The sequence below is a fragment of the Salmo salar genome, chromosome 24, assembly GCF_965601325.2.
Source record: "Salmo salar chromosome 24, fSalSal1, whole genome shotgun sequence".
Classification (NCBI taxonomy): Eukaryota; Metazoa; Chordata; class Actinopteri; order Salmoniformes; family Salmonidae; genus Salmo; species Salmo salar.
Window position 1 is genome coordinate 43,323,682 of NC_138314.1, and position 15,687 is coordinate 43,339,368.

The following is a 15,687-nucleotide window of genomic DNA, read 5'->3' on the forward strand; positions in this document are numbered from 1 at the left end:
CTCTCTCTCTCTCTCTCTCGCCCCCCCCAGTGAGGTGCGTGCCCTGTGCCACCACATAGCCACAGAGCCTGACCAGCTGAGTTTCCATAAAGGGGATGTACTGAGTGTCCTGAGCCGGGCTGACTCCGACTGGCTCCTCTGCTCCCTGGGGGCCCAGCGGGGCCTGGTGCCTTTCATCTACGTTACCCTGAGGGGTCTGGAGGACAGCCAGGCGCCCCAAGAGCCTCAGGGGCCACACTGACCTGACTGACTCAACTAGGGTTCCAAAATTCAGGATTTCCAGAAATCCCGGTTGGGAGATTCCTGGAATCAGGAGGGAATAAGTAGGACATCTGTATATCCTCCAACCTAGGGATTTCGGGAAAGTTGCCGGAACTTTGCAACCCTAGACTGAACCCAGGGCCCAGAGGCCACAGTAGAGGATGAGGGTGGAATGTGGATAGGGAAAAGGATTCAGAGGGCCAAAGATGGATATACAGCATACTACAGCACAAGACGATGGATACTCATGGAGGAGAGACCTCGATATGACTGGTTTAAAGTGTAATTATTGTACTATGGAGAGGCGTATGCAACACACACACACACACACACACACACACACACACACACACACACACACAGACGTAAACATGCATTAATGTACATATATGCACATGCAAGCATGCAGGCACAAATACGCTATACTTCCCTATATATGCATGTCCACTAAACTCACACACACACCAAACTGCCTGGGGATCTTTTACAGAAAGGAGACAAGGCTAGCTACAGACTGCCTTGGCCCCATATACTGTATACTATCCATAGCTGTGTTTTACTTTACCATGCTACAGAGCATACTCTATCTATCATTCATCTAGCTGTGCCACTCTTTGAATGCCAATGCTATGCTAACGCGCTAATGCTATTTCTAATGCCAGTGCTAATTGTTAATGGAAAATTTCAGAGACTGGTTAAAGGACTTGTCATCCAATGGATCCACGCCGACATGCTATTCTCTGAGGTTCATTCACCCAGAGATCCCCTGCTTTGTAGTAGGACGTAAGTAGGAAAAGTTGTTTTGTTATAAAACAGAATATAAAAACTTTCTTTGTGTGATACAGCTGTCGACAATCTCCACATCTCTGTGTGGAGTAAATACAGATGGACAACCGGTTTAAACCTCGTTCTTCAATACAAATAGACAACCGGTTTAAACTTGCTTCTTCATTAAAAATGGACAACCGGTTTAAACTTGCTTCTTCATTACAAATGGACAACCGGTTTAATCTTGCTTCTTCAATACAAATGGACAACCGGTTTAATCTTGCTTCTTCATTACAAATGGACAACCGGTTTAAACTTGCTTCTTCATTACAAATGGACAACCGGTTTAAACTTGCTTCTTCATTATAAATGGACAACCGGTTGAAACTTGCTTCTTCAATTCATCATCATCTGCAGATTCCTGATTTTCATCATCTTGTTAACGCTATGGGTGCGTTCCTCTGCCCAGGCGTTGCTGACGCATGCCAGATCTTACAACACTTGGATACATATTTTACGTATCGGCTAACCACATCATCCGTATGTTATAGCAATCTGTCAGTCGATGAAATAGTCGAGGACGTGGCACGCAACCATTGGTTGATGCATGCAATGTCTGAGCAGGGGAACACTACCAATGATGGACTGTCAAGCCTGACTCTGATTGGACAAGCCCAATAACATCCTCTGGCTCCTCCCATCACATCCTGTTGTTTTGATGGGTGGGATGAACTGACCTGTCACTGCAATTGTCAGGAAAGAAAAGGGCGGAGCCGGGCCTAGTGCATGTAACCTAGCAACAGACGGACAACGTTTTTGTGTCTTTTTACAGTTTCTTCACCCCTGTTCTGACCCCAAAACCCTAGCTCCTCCCACCTACCCCGCCTCTCTTCCCCTTAACCAATACAACTGCACAGCTTTAGGGGAAGCTGCAGTACCACGATTACAGACAAAACCAAGTGATTCAAGAGGCTATGATTAGCTTTGAACTCTGTCTATATATCTATCCATACATACTGTAAATGCATATACTTACACACGTTTATTTATTGACTAATGATGATGTCATGTATTATTGTTGAGGAAAACCGTGTGAATGAAAAGGCGGATAAAGAAGGAAGGATGTCCAATGATGCATGACTTTGGAGGTCTGTTTAGGTGTTTTGGTGTTCTGAATGTGTTGGTTGGAAGGCTGTATAATCACCATGGCCACCCCCACCCTCACCCCACCCAAACCTCCCTATTGTAAAATGGGTGAACCGTAATGAGAAAAGAAAGTCATGTTTCTCGTGTATGCCTTAAAGTCCTTGAGAAAGAACCACAGAGAGAGCTGCTGTGTTGGAGGTATCTAGCGTTTGACCTATGGTCCCTACATGATTCTTATATATGTGACGGTGCGTCCAACCAGCCACTTTCCCTGGGTTTCAGTCGGAAAAAGAGTATATATTTTCTCTGGTAACAGAAAAAAGTATATGGCTATTTTTTAGGGTGGGACTTATCTTAAAATAAACTCCAACACATTTCTTGGTGGCTTTGTAGGCATTTGTTGGTGTCAGGTGTGGCCTTAGGTTCAGATTGAGCTGTACAGGAAACTAGAGCTGGCAAAAAGTTAGGGATTAGGTTTAAACCCTATATGTCTAAACCTTGTGGATTAAGCCCTAGATTAGGATTTGGTAGAGCCAAAATAATCTACAATGAAATTATGTAATGTAATTTAAAAAAATATATGGGTTAGCAAAACATAAATATTGCCAGGACGGATTCACACTGGACAAGAGTTAGGCCTAGATTCAATCAGACCAATAGTTAATTTAGCTTGTAAATGAAACTCTATTATTATTCTTTAAAAAAATGGTTTTGTTCAAATGTATTTAGTTCTTCCGTTATTCTCTTTTGTTGTACATTTGAATTTTTATTATAGATTTTTTTGTCAATTCCTTTGGATTCTGCATAAATAATTTAAATATTTTGTTAGCTCTGAATTGTAAATATATTTAATTTCTTCAATAATTATTTTTTTAAGATAGAAATAGATATGAGGTATGGATATGTACAAAACATTTGGAACACATTCCTAGTATTGAGTTGCATCCCCTTTTGCCCTCAGAATAGCCTCAATTTGTCGGGGCATGGACTCTACAAGGTGTTGAAAGTGTATCACAGGTATACTGGCCCATGTTGACTCCAATGATACCCACAGTTGTGTCAGGTTGTCTGGATGTCCTTTGGATGGTGGACCATTCTTGATACACATGGGAAACTGTTGAGTGTGAAAAACCCAGCAGCGTTACAGTTCTTGACACACTCAAATTGGTACCTACTACCATACTCTGTTTAAAGGCACTTAAATATTTGGTCTTACCCATTCACCGTCTGAATGGCACACATACACAATCAATGTCTGAATGGTCTCAAGACTGGATTCACCTGGTCAGTCTATGTCATGGAAAGAGCAGATGTTCCTAATGTTTTGTACACTCGGTGTATATTAATACATTATTGCATTAATAACAAGCATTTGTAAATGTGAGTTAGTATCATGTTATGGGCATGGTAAAAGAACATCTATGGGGATAAATGCCTGCCAAAATGATTGTGATTATAACAATATATTTGTTATTGTGTTTTTTGGCACATACAGTGCCTTCAAAAAGTATTCATACCCCTTGACTTATTCCACATTTTGTTGTGTTACAGCCTGAATTCAAAATTGATTAAATAGATTTTTTCTCTCACACACAATACCCCATAATGACATCACAATACCCCATAATGACAAAGTGAAAACATGTTTATAGAAATCTATGAAAATAATGAAATACAGAAATATCTCATTTACATAAGTATTCACACCCCTTTACCAAGACTCTCCAAATTGAGCTCTGGTGCATCCAATTTCCTATATATATATATATATATATATATATATATATATATATCTCCGGGGAAGGGTATAAAACAATTTCCAGAGGGTTGAAAGTTTCCATGAGCAAAGTGGTCTCCATCATTGGGAAATGTTAAATATGAAACTACCCAGACTCTGCCTATAGCTGGCTATCCTGAGCAACCAGGCAAGAAGGACCTTGGTCAGGGAGGTGACCAAGAACTCAATGAACACTCTGACAGAACTCCAGAGTTCCTTGCCTGAGATTGGAGATCCTTCCAGAAGGACAACAGTCTCTACAGCATTTCACCAATCTGGGCATTTTTGGAGAGTGGCCAGACGGAAGCCACTCCTTAGAAAAAGGCATGTGAAAGACTCTGAGAGTATAAGGCAAAATATTCTGTAGTCTGAATTCAAAGAAAAACAGGCCCAGCTCATCACCAGTCTAACACCACCCGTAACATGAAGCATGCTATGGGGATGCTTTTCAGTGGTAGGGACTAGGAGACTGATAAGGATAGAGGGAACAATGAAAGGAGCCAAATACAGGCAAATCCTTGATGAGAACCTGCTTCAAAGTGCAAACGAGCTTAGACTGGGGCGAAGATCTAAGTTCCAACAGGACAATGACCCCAAGCATACAGCCAAAGCAATGCTCGAATGGCTTCAGAACAAAATGTGAATGTCTTTGAGTAGCCCAGCCAAAGCCAATAGTTGAATCCCATTTGAAAATCTGTGGAAAGACTTGAAAATTGCTGTTCACCACTACTCCCCATCTAACTAAACAGAGCTTTAGAAATATCTGCAAGGTAGAATGGGAGAAAATCCCCAAATCCAGATGTGTAAAGCACATACCCAAGACAAATCAAAACTGATAAGCACATACCCAAGACTAATCAAAGCTGATAAGCACATACCCAAGACTAATCAAAGCTGATAAGCACATACCCAAGACTAATCAAAGCTGATAAGCACATACCCAAGACTAATCAAAGCTGATAAGCACATACCCAAGACTAATCAAAGCTGATAAGCACATACCCAAGACTAATCAAAGCAGTAATCGCCTCCAATGGTACTTCTACAACAGGGATTTTTATTTATTTTATTTTATTTAACCTTTATTTAACTAGGCAAGTGAGTTAAGAACAAATTCTTATTTACAATCACGGCCTACCAAAAGGCAAAAGGCCTCCTGCAGGGACTGGGATTAAACATTTTAATATATAAATATAGGACAAAACACACATCACGACAAGAGAGACAACACTACATAGAGACTTAAGACAACAACATAAGGCAGAAACACATTACAATACAGCATGGTAGCAACACAACATGACAACACAGCATGGTAGCAGCACAAAACATGGTACAAACATTATTGGGCACAAAGGGCAAGAAGGTAGAGACAACAATACATCTCACAAAGCAGCCACAACTGTCAGTAAGTGTCCATGATTGAGTCTTTGAATGAAAAGATTGTGATAAAACTGTCCAGTTCGAGTGTTTGTTGCAGTTCGTGAGGCCTAAGAGGGTTTTATAAATAAGCATCAACCAGTGGGTCTTGAGACGGGTATACAGAGATGACCAGTTTACATAGGAGTATAGAGTGTAGTGATGTGTCCTATAAGGAGCATTGGCCGAATGGTTGGCCGAATGGTTAAGAACATTGAGCCGCTTGAGAGCACCCTTACCCGCTGATCTATAAATTATGTCTCCATAATCTAGCATGGGTAGGATGGTCATCTGAATCAGGGTTAGTTTGGCAGCTGGGGTGAAAGAGGAGCGATTACGATAGAGGAAACTACGTCTAGATTTAACTTTAGCCTGCAGTTTTGCTGAGAGAAGGACAGTGTACTGTCTAGCCATACTCCCAAGTACTTGTATGAGGTGAGAACCTCAAGCTCTAAACCCTCAGAGGTAGTAATCACACCAGTGGGGAGTGGGGAATTCTTCTTACCAAACCACATGACCTTTGTTTTGGAGGTGTTCAGAAGAAGGTTAAGGGCAGAGAAAGCATGTTGGACACTAAAAAAGCTTTGTTGTAGAGTATTTAACACAAATTCTGGGGAGGGGCCAGCTGAGTATAAGACTGTATCATCTGCATATAAATGGATGCGAGAGCTTCTTACAGCCAGAGCTATGTTGTTTATGTAAATTGAGAACAGCATGGGGCCTAGGATCGAGCCTTGGGGTACTCCCTTGGTAACAGGCAGTGACTGAGACAGCAGATTTTCTGACTTTATACACTGCACTCTTTGAGAGAGGTAGTTAACAAACCAGGCCAAAGACCCCTCAGAGACAGCAATACTGCTTAGCTGGCCCACAATAATGGAATGGTCTACCATATCAAAAGCTTTGGCCTAGTATAAAACAATAAAACTAGCAGCACAACATTGCTTAGACTCAAGGGCAATGGTGACATCATTGAGGACCTTTAAGGTTGCAGTGACACATCCATAACCTGAGCGGAATCCAGATTGCATACCAGAGAGAATACTATAGACATCAAGAAAGCCAGTCAGTTGATTATGTTTTTCAAACACTTTTGATAAACCAGGGCAAAGTAGAAATAGGCCTATAACAGTTTCTATCAGCTTGATCTCCCCCTTTTTAAATAAAAGACGAACCGTGGCTGCCTTTCAAGCAATGGGAACCTCCCCTGAGAGGGTTAAAGGTCGGAGAAAGGCTTAGCGACGATAGGTGCGGCAACCTTAAAGAAGAAAGGGTCTAAACCATCTGACCCAGATGTTTTTTGGGGGGGGTCAAGTTTCAGGAGCTCCTTTTGCACCTCGGACTCAGTGACTGCCTGCAGGGAGAAACTTTGTAACGGGGCAGGGGTAAGAATTGGGAGGAGCATCAGGGATAGTCCCATTACAAGGGGTGGGAGAGGAGGAAATGTTGGACGGGCAAGGAGGCATGGCTGAGTTAAATAGCAATCCTGACTTATTGAAGTGGTGATGAAAGAGCTCAGCCATGTGCTTCTTATCAGTAACAACTACATCCTCAACATTAAGGGACATGGGCAGCTGTGAGGAGGGTTTATTCTCCAGGTCTTTAACCGTTTTCCAGAACTTCTTGGGGTTAGACCCACAGAGAGAGTACTGCTCCTTAAGGTAACTAACTTTGGCCTTCCGGATAGCCTGAGTGCACTTATTTCTCATTTGCCTGAACGAGAGCCAGTCAGCCTGAGTATGCGTGTGCCGAGCTTTTCGCCAAATGCAATTCTTGAAGTGGAGTAACTCTACAAGATCACGGTCGAACCAGGGGCTGAACCTGTTTTTAATTCTCATTTTCTTTATGGGGGCGTGTTTGTTAACAATACCACTGAAAATATCAAAAAAGAAGGTCCAAGCGTCTTCAACAGAGAGGATCAAGCTGATTCTATACCATTTCTATAGAAGGGATCATCAACTAGATTCAGCCAAGGGCTGATTTTTCCTTGAGTGGATGGTCAGGGGGCCAGAATATAATTACAAATTATTTGTGGACTGCAAATTGACTGCAAGAAGCCCAAAAATATATAATATTTGACTAAAATGTAATAATTTCAAACCTTGCTTATATTTGTACATGATCACATATACAGTGAGCTCCAAAAGTATTGGGACAGTGACAAATGTTTTATTGTTTTGGTTCTGTACTCCAGCACTTTGGATTTGAAATAATACATTGCAGACTGTCAGCTTTAATTAGAGGGTATTTTCATTCATATCGGGTGAATGGTTTCGAGATTACAGCACTTTTTGTACATATTCCCCTCATTTTAGGGGACCAAAAGTATTGGGACAAATTCCCTTATGTGTATTAAAGTAGTGCAAGTGAAGTATTTCGTCCCATATTCATAGCACTCAATGACTACATCAAGCTTGTGACTCAACAAACTTGTTGGATTAATTTGCTGTTTGTGTTAGTTCTGTTTCAAATTATTTTGTGGCCAATTGAAATCAATGGTAAATCATGTATTGTCATTTTGGTGTAACTTTTATTGTAAATAAGAATATAATATATTTCTAAACACTTCTACATTAATGTTGATGCTACCATGATTAGGGAATGAATTGTGATGAATCATACCACCCCAAAAAATTCTAAGCTCCCCTGTTATTGTAATGGTGAGAGGTTAGCATGTCTTGGGGGTATGATATAAAATGCTAACCTCCCCTGTTATTGTAACGATGAGAGGTTAGCATGTCTTGGGGTATGATCTAAAATGTTAACCTCCTCTGTTATTGTATTGGAGAGAGGTTAGCTTGTCTTTGGGTATGATATAAAATGCTGGCATCCCCTGTTATTGTAACGATGAGAGGTTAGCATGTCTTGGGGTATGATATAAAATGCTAACCTCCCCTGTTATTGTAATGGTGAGAGGTTAGCATTACTTGGGGTATGATATAAAATGCTAACCTCCCCTGTTATTGTAACGATGAGAGGTTAGCATGTCTTGGGGTTATGATATAAAATGCTATATTCCCCTGTTATTGTAATGGTGAGAGGTTAGCATGTCTTGGGGTATGATGTAAAATGCTAGCATCCCCTGTTATTGTAACGATGAGAGGTTAGCATGTCTTGGGGTATGATATAAAATGCTAACATCCCCTGTTATTGTAATGGTGAGAGGTTAGCATGTCTTGGGTTATGATATAAAATGCTAACATCCCCTGTTATTGTAATGGTGAGAGGTTAGCATGTCTTGGGGTATGATATAAAATGCTAACATCTCCTGTTATTGTAATGGTGAGAGGTTAGCATGTCTTGAGGGTATGATATTTGTGCGTTTTGTAACCTTGTCACTCATAATTATTCATGATGTGTACAGAGCCAAAACAACAAAAAATATGTCACTGTCCCAATACTTTTAGAGCTCCCTATATCTCTCTATTATGCGTGGGAATTCTTTGGAACACATTTCATAACTTAAAATTACTTGGAGCTGATTTGCTGGTGTTTTTAAAGATTTATGTAAATTACATATTTCTGTATTTCATTTTCAATAAATTAGCAAAGATTTCTAAAAACATGTTTTCTCTTTGTCATTATGGGGTATTGTGTGTAGATGGGTGAGTAAAAAACATACTGTATATTTAATACATTTTTGAATTCAGGCTGTAACACAACAAAATCTGCAATAAGTCAAGGGGTTTGAAAGGTTTCTGAGGGCACTGTATCTATCTCCATAACTCGAGAAAAGATGGATGGCAGGAAAGCTGTCAGATGTGCAGAAAATATGCAGGAAAGATGCAGGAAAAGGTGTGTCAAATATGCTGGATGATGTTTCTGTTAGTCTTTCAGGCACAGTTTGCTCTTCATTGACATCCTCCTCAGCTGCTTCTGCTGGGTCATCAGACAGGGGACAGTATTTGTACATGAGCTGGAGGTTTTAATGGGGACATAGACTGAGGAGATACATATAAATGTGTCAAATGGTGCAGATTTCTTTTTCCCTTCTTCAACATAGCTAGCTGTTTCTGGGAGTAGAAATAAAAGATCATCTCTCTTCCACTCTCACTCTCTCTCTCTCCATCTTCCTCTCCCTCTTATGTTACTTTCTTACATGTTCTAATAGAGGTAAACTGTTATTCCTGTTTGTTATTCCTGTTTGTTATTCCTGTTTGTTATTCCTGTTTGTATTCTGTAGCACCATGGCATTACTACTGTTCTCCCTGTCCATACAGTGACTTCAAAAAGTATTTATATGACTTGACTTATTCCACATTTTGTTGTTAGTGCCTGAATTGAAAATGTATTAAATATGTTTTTTTTTTACACACAATATCTCATAATGACAAAGTGTAAACATGTCTTTAGATATGTTTGCAAATTCATTGAAAATTAAATAGAAATATCTAATATATATACGTTAACACACCCATGAGTCAATACATTGTAGGAGTATCTTTGGCAGCGATTACAGCTGTGAATCTTTATGGGTAAGTCTCTAAGGAAATTTCTACACCTGGATTGTGCAACATTTGCCCATTATTCTTTTCAAAATTCTTCAAGCTCTGTCAAATTGGTTGTTGATCATTGCTAGACAACCATTTTCAGGTCTTGCCATAGATTTTCAACTAGATTTAAGTCAAACTAACTCGGCCACACAGGAACATTCACTGTCTTCTTGGTATTTCAATTAGATTTTTTTTAAATGTGTTGTAATTTTTAATTTCACCTTTTATTTAACCAGGTAGGCCAGTTGAGAACAAGTTCTCATTTACAACTGCGACCTGGCCAAGATAAAGCAAAGCAGTTCGACAAAAACAACAACACAGAGTTAAACATAGAATAAACAAACGTACAGTTAGTAACACAATAGAAAAATCTATGTACAGTGTGTGCAGATGTATTAAGATTATGGAGGTAAGGCAATAAATAGGCCATAGTGGCGAAATAATTAGAATTTAGCATTAATACTGGAGTGATAGATGTGCAGATGATGATGAAGTAGAGATACAGGGGTGCAAAAGAGCAACAACAACAACAAAAATAGCAATATGGGGATGAGGTAGTTGGGTGGGCTATTTACAGATGGGCTGTGTACAGGTGCAGTGATCGGTAAGCTGCTCTGACAGCTGATGCTTAAAGTTAGTGAGGGAGATATAAGTCTCCAGCTTCAGGGATTTTTGCAATTTGATCCAGTCATTGGCAGCAGAGAACTCAAAGGAAAGGCGGCCAAAGGAGGTGTTGGCTTTGGGGATGACCAGTGAAATATACCTGCTGGAGTGTGTGCTACGAGTGGGTGTTGCTATGGTGACCAGTGAGCTGAGATAAGGTGGGGCTTTACCTAGCAGAGACTTATAGATGACCTGGAGCCAGTGGGTTTGGCGACAAATATGTAGCGAGGGCCAGCCAACGAGAGCATACAGGTCGCAGTGGTGGGTATGTATACAGAATGGTGTCGTCTACGTAGAGGTGGATCAGAGAATCACCAGCAGCAAGAGCGACATCATTGATATACAGAAAAAATAATCGGCCCGAGAATTGAACCCTGTGGCACCCCAATAGAGACTGCCAGAGGTCCGGACAACAGGCCCTCCGATTTGACACACTGAACTCTGTCTGCAAAGTCGTTGGTGAACTAGGCGAGGCAGTCATTTGAGAAGCCAAGGCTGTTGAGTCTGCCGATAAGACTGCGGTGATTCACAGAGTCGAAAGCCTTGGCCAGGTCAATGAAGACGGCTGCGCAGTACTGTCTTTTATCGATGGCGGTTATGATATCGTTTAGGACCTTGTGCGTGGCTGAGGTGCACCCATGACCAGCTCGGAAACCAGATTGCATAGTGGAGAAGGTATGGTGGATTTGAAATGGTCGGTGATCTGTTAACTTGGCTTTCGAAAGACTTTAGAAAAGCATGGCAGGATAGATATAGGTCTATAACAGTTTGGGTCTAGAGTGTCTCCCACTTTGAAAAGGGGGATGACCGTGGCAGCTTTCCAATCTTTAATGATCTCAGACGATACGAAAGAGATGTTCAACAGGCTAGTAATAGGGGTTGCAACAATTTCGTCAGGGATCATTTTAGAAAGGGTCCAGATTGTCTAGCCCAGCTGATTTGTAGGGGTCCAGATTTTGCAGCGCTTACAGAACATCAGCTGTCTGGATTTGGGTGAAGGAGAAGGGGGGGGGGGCTTGGGAAAGTTGCTGCGGAGGGTGCAGAGCTGTTGGCTGGGGTAGGGGTAGTCAAGTGGAAAGCATGGCCAGCCGTAGAAAAAGGCTTATTGAAGTTGTCGATTATCGTAGATTTATCGGTGGTGGCAATGTTTCCTAGCCTCAGTGCAGTGGGCAGCTGGGAGGAGGTGCTCTTATTCTCCATGGACTTTACACTGTCCCAAAACTTTTTGGAATTAGTGCTACAAATTTCTGTTTCATAAAGCCAGCCTTTGCTTTCCTAATTGACTGTGTATATTGGTTCCTAACTTCCCTGAAAAGTTGCATATCGTGGGGGCTATTCGATTCTAATGCAGTACGCCACAGGATGTTTTTGTGCTGGTCAAGGGCAGTCAAGTCTGGAGTGAACCAAGGGCTATATCTGTTCTTAGTTCTACATTTTTTGAACGGGGAATGCTTATTTAAGATGTTGAGGAAAGCACTTTTAAAGAGCAACCAGGCATCCTCTACTGACGGGATGAGCTCAATATCCCTCCAGGATACTTGGGCCAGGTTGATTAGAAAGGCCTGCTTGCTGAAGTGTTTTAGGGAGCGTTTGACATCGATGAGGGGTGGTCGTTTGACCGCGGACCCATTACGGACACAGGCAATGAGGCAGTGATCGCTGAGATCCTGGTTGAAGACAGCAGTGTATTTAGAGGGCAAGTTGGTCAGGATGATATCTAAGGGGGTGGCCATGTTTACGGATTTAGGGTTGTACCTGGTAGGTTCCTTGATAATTTGTGGTAAGCAACTCCAGTGTAGATTTGACCTTGTGTTTTAGGTTATTGTCCTGCTGAAAGGTACGTTCATCTTCCAGTGTCTGGTGGAAAGCAGTCTGATCTGGGTTTTCCTATAGAAATAGTGTTATTCTGTACAGGCTTTCTTCTTTTCCATCTGTCATTTAGGTTAGTATTGTGGAGTAACTACAACATTGTTGATCCATCCTCAGTTTTCTCCTATCACAGCCATTAAACTCTGTAACTGTTTTAAAGTCACCATTGGCCTCATGGTGAAATCCCTGAGCGGTTTCCTGCCTCTCCGTCAACTGAGTTAGGAAGGACGCCTGTATCTTTGTAGTGACTGGGTGTATTGATACACCATCCAAAGTGTAATGAACCATGCTCAAAGGGAGATTCAATATCAGCATTTTACATTTTTATCCATCTACCAATAAGTGCCCTACGTTTTGAGGCATTGGTAAACCTCCCTGGTCTTTGTGTTTGAATCTTTGTTTGAAATTCACTACTCAACTGAGGGACCCCACAGATAATTGTATGTGTGGGGTACAGAGATGAGGTAGTCATTCAAACATGATGTTAAACATTATTATTGCACACAGAGTGAGTCCATGCAACTTATTATGTGACTTGTTAAGCACATTTTTACTCCTGCACTTATTTAGGCTTTCCGTAACAAAGAGGTTGAATACTTATTGACTCTGACATTTAAGCTTTTCATTTTTTATTAATTTGTAATCATTTCAAAAAACTAAATTCCACTTTTACATTATGGGGCATTGTATCCAGTGACTCCATTTTAAATTCAGGCTGTAACACAACAAAATGTGTGGAAAAAGTCAATGGGTGTGAATACTTTCTGAAGTCACTGTCTGATGCTATATGACGTGTATGTATGACATTATCAACGTAGTATGGATGTTAATAACAAAAATGTTCATGTGATCAAACATCTTGTCTTTTGTTTCCTCCACAAAATGATTTCTGTCATATGTTGGTGTCTCTAGACAGAGAAATTGACGTGCTCTGCTCAAATGTTTGCCGTAACAAAAAGTCTTAGGGTGCCGGGTTCAAAAGGCATATACTTGAAGAAAAACCTGCAGTCACTGAAATATTTTTTACGTTTTAATGTATTTTTCTAGCAGTAGACTGTCAGAACAAACACACGTGTTTTGGCCGCAGTCTTCGTCAGCGTTTGGAGAAGAATCCACCCATATTTATAGATGACATCACACTGCAGTACTGCTTCTCTCATTATTCACAATAATTTTTTACATTCATTATTTACATAAATGTTCTGCTATTTTTCCAGATGAGCTTAAATAAAAAGGTGTCTCCCTTCCCCACCAGGTGGGGCTATTGTTCCACACTGTATTTGGAGACAACGTATGACAAGTCAAAAGGTTTTACTAACCTGTGGTGGGGTTTCACATGGAGACGTCTGAGAGACATAGCTGTTGATGCATTGGATGTTAAAGGGAAGGGAAGTGGAAGACCTTTTAACTGGTTCCTCTTCTCTCTCAAAAAACTGTGACTCATGTTGAATGTATTACTGTGAAATTCCCTGTGAAAGTTGGTAAGATTATTCAGAAGAATTTGCACTTGTGTGATGATCAGATTCTACGCGTGTGTGTGTGTTCATATGCGTTAATGCGTGTGTGTTTCATTGAGGGCATTTCATAACATTTAATGGACCGTGTGAAAATCTAAATTTCCTAAAACTCTACAAATTATACAACAGATGGGTCTAATCCTGAATGCTGATTGGTTAAAACCGCCTTCCAGTCGGTGTCTATTCCAGAAGTGACCACCTGCTAACTCTATGACCATGAAATGTCTATTTACTCTGTTCCATCTGACTGCGCAATCCACTGTCTCATCAGCCCAGCCAGGCAATTTATAAACTTGATCTTCACTATAAAAATCATCTAGACTTTATCTCACATTTCTTTTAGACTAACATTTAGTTTTCAACAGTGGAGATTTGTATAAACCTTGCTGTCTGTCTCTCCGTCATTTGCAACATTGTTTCAATATTCAAATTTTAGCTCCAGCCGTCCGATAGTAAGAGTCGGGATGAGACAAACAGGCAGGCAGGTAGCGTTTCTCAGCCAGTCGAAATCATGAATCAGCTGACATCATTTTTATGGATATATACAAAGAAATGTAAAATTAAATGAAGTGCAGCTAGTTTGTAGTCTTTCCAGCTTCAGTTTGAAGTGATTGTGTTAGATGTGTTGTTAGCTAGCTCCTCTGAACAACAGTGTCCTGACGAGTGAGCAAATGTTCTATGCCAGGGGAAATCACGCCTCATTAGCTCATTGTTATGGATGTATCCAAATAAATTAAACAAATGCAAATGCAGCTACATTGTTGTTATTCTGGCTGCACTTTTTGACTTGACTGTAAGTTAGCCGTAGTTAGCTAGCTAGCAAGTAAGGGATAAGAACGTTGCCAGGCAGTATGGCAATGAAACATTTAAAATGACTGAGTCGCATCTCTAGCAACCGAACCGATGGAATAAACGTCCTGATGGTTTAGGTAGCAACCCTAGATTTGTGTCGGGACTATATCTTGTGGAAGGATGAAATAGTATGAATAAATTAATCCAAATAACGTTTTTAATGAAGATATGTCAATCATTATTTGAATATGTTGGTAACCCGTTGTATAAAAGTGATAATGCCCGAGAAGCCGGTGTTTGGAGGATATATTGGCACGGTTTGCCCGCCCTCAACTCGGGCCTACCAACACCTGTGCCAATATCCTCCAAACACTGGCTTCTCTGGCATTATCCCTTAAGTAAACCACAGTAAACCATGACATGCCTGTTTCTTCTGATATCTGAAGTGTATTTCCTTATCTGCTCCCCCCTCCTCCTCTTCCTCCTAAAGGTGGTAACAGTGTTTTTGATGTAGTGTGAATAGGTAGCATACACCCCCCTTGTGTTTCTCTCGTGCATGATGTCATACTCCCACAGGCCCGGTTGGGTTTAGATCAGAGAAATAGGGTGCGCTTCAATCACCTGTGTGTGTGTGTGTGTGTGTGTGTGTGTGTGTGTGTGTGTGTGTGTGTGTGTGTGTGTGTGTGTGTGTGTGTGTGTGTGTGTGTGTGTGTGTGTGTGTGTGTGTGTTTCAGTTTCCTCTGAAATTCACAGAAGGTTCCTCATCCCAGGTTTCTGCATAAAGAGTGGCTGAGTTGTACTCATGTTGTTTTCTTTATCTTCTCTTTTGTTTCACTGTCAGGCTGTTGCAGCCTCTCTGTTTTGGTAAGGTTTTAGCTTTCATTTCTGATTTCTCGGTGTCTGTCTGTCTGTCTGTCTGTCTGTCTGTCTGTCTGTCTGTCTGTCTGTCTGTCTGTCTGTCTGTCTGTCTGTCTGTCTGTCT

General features: G+C 41.0%; 1 protein-coding gene across 3 annotated transcripts in view; it reads left to right on the forward strand.

The window, feature by feature from the left end:
* Positions 1–14,661, forward strand: part of LOC106585891 (AP-4 complex accessory subunit RUSC2) — a 65,893-nt gene extending 51,232 nt beyond the window's left edge. For all 3 annotated transcript variants that reach the window (XM_014172613.3, XM_014172614.3, XM_014172615.3), the window contains one exon: positions 31–14,661. In XM_014172613.3, coding sequence (XP_014028088.3) covers positions 31–241 — 211 coding nt within the window. In that variant the 3' untranslated portion in view covers positions 242–14,661. The remainder of the gene's footprint in view (positions 1–30) is intronic.
* Positions 14,662–15,687: the final 1,026 nt, after the last annotated feature.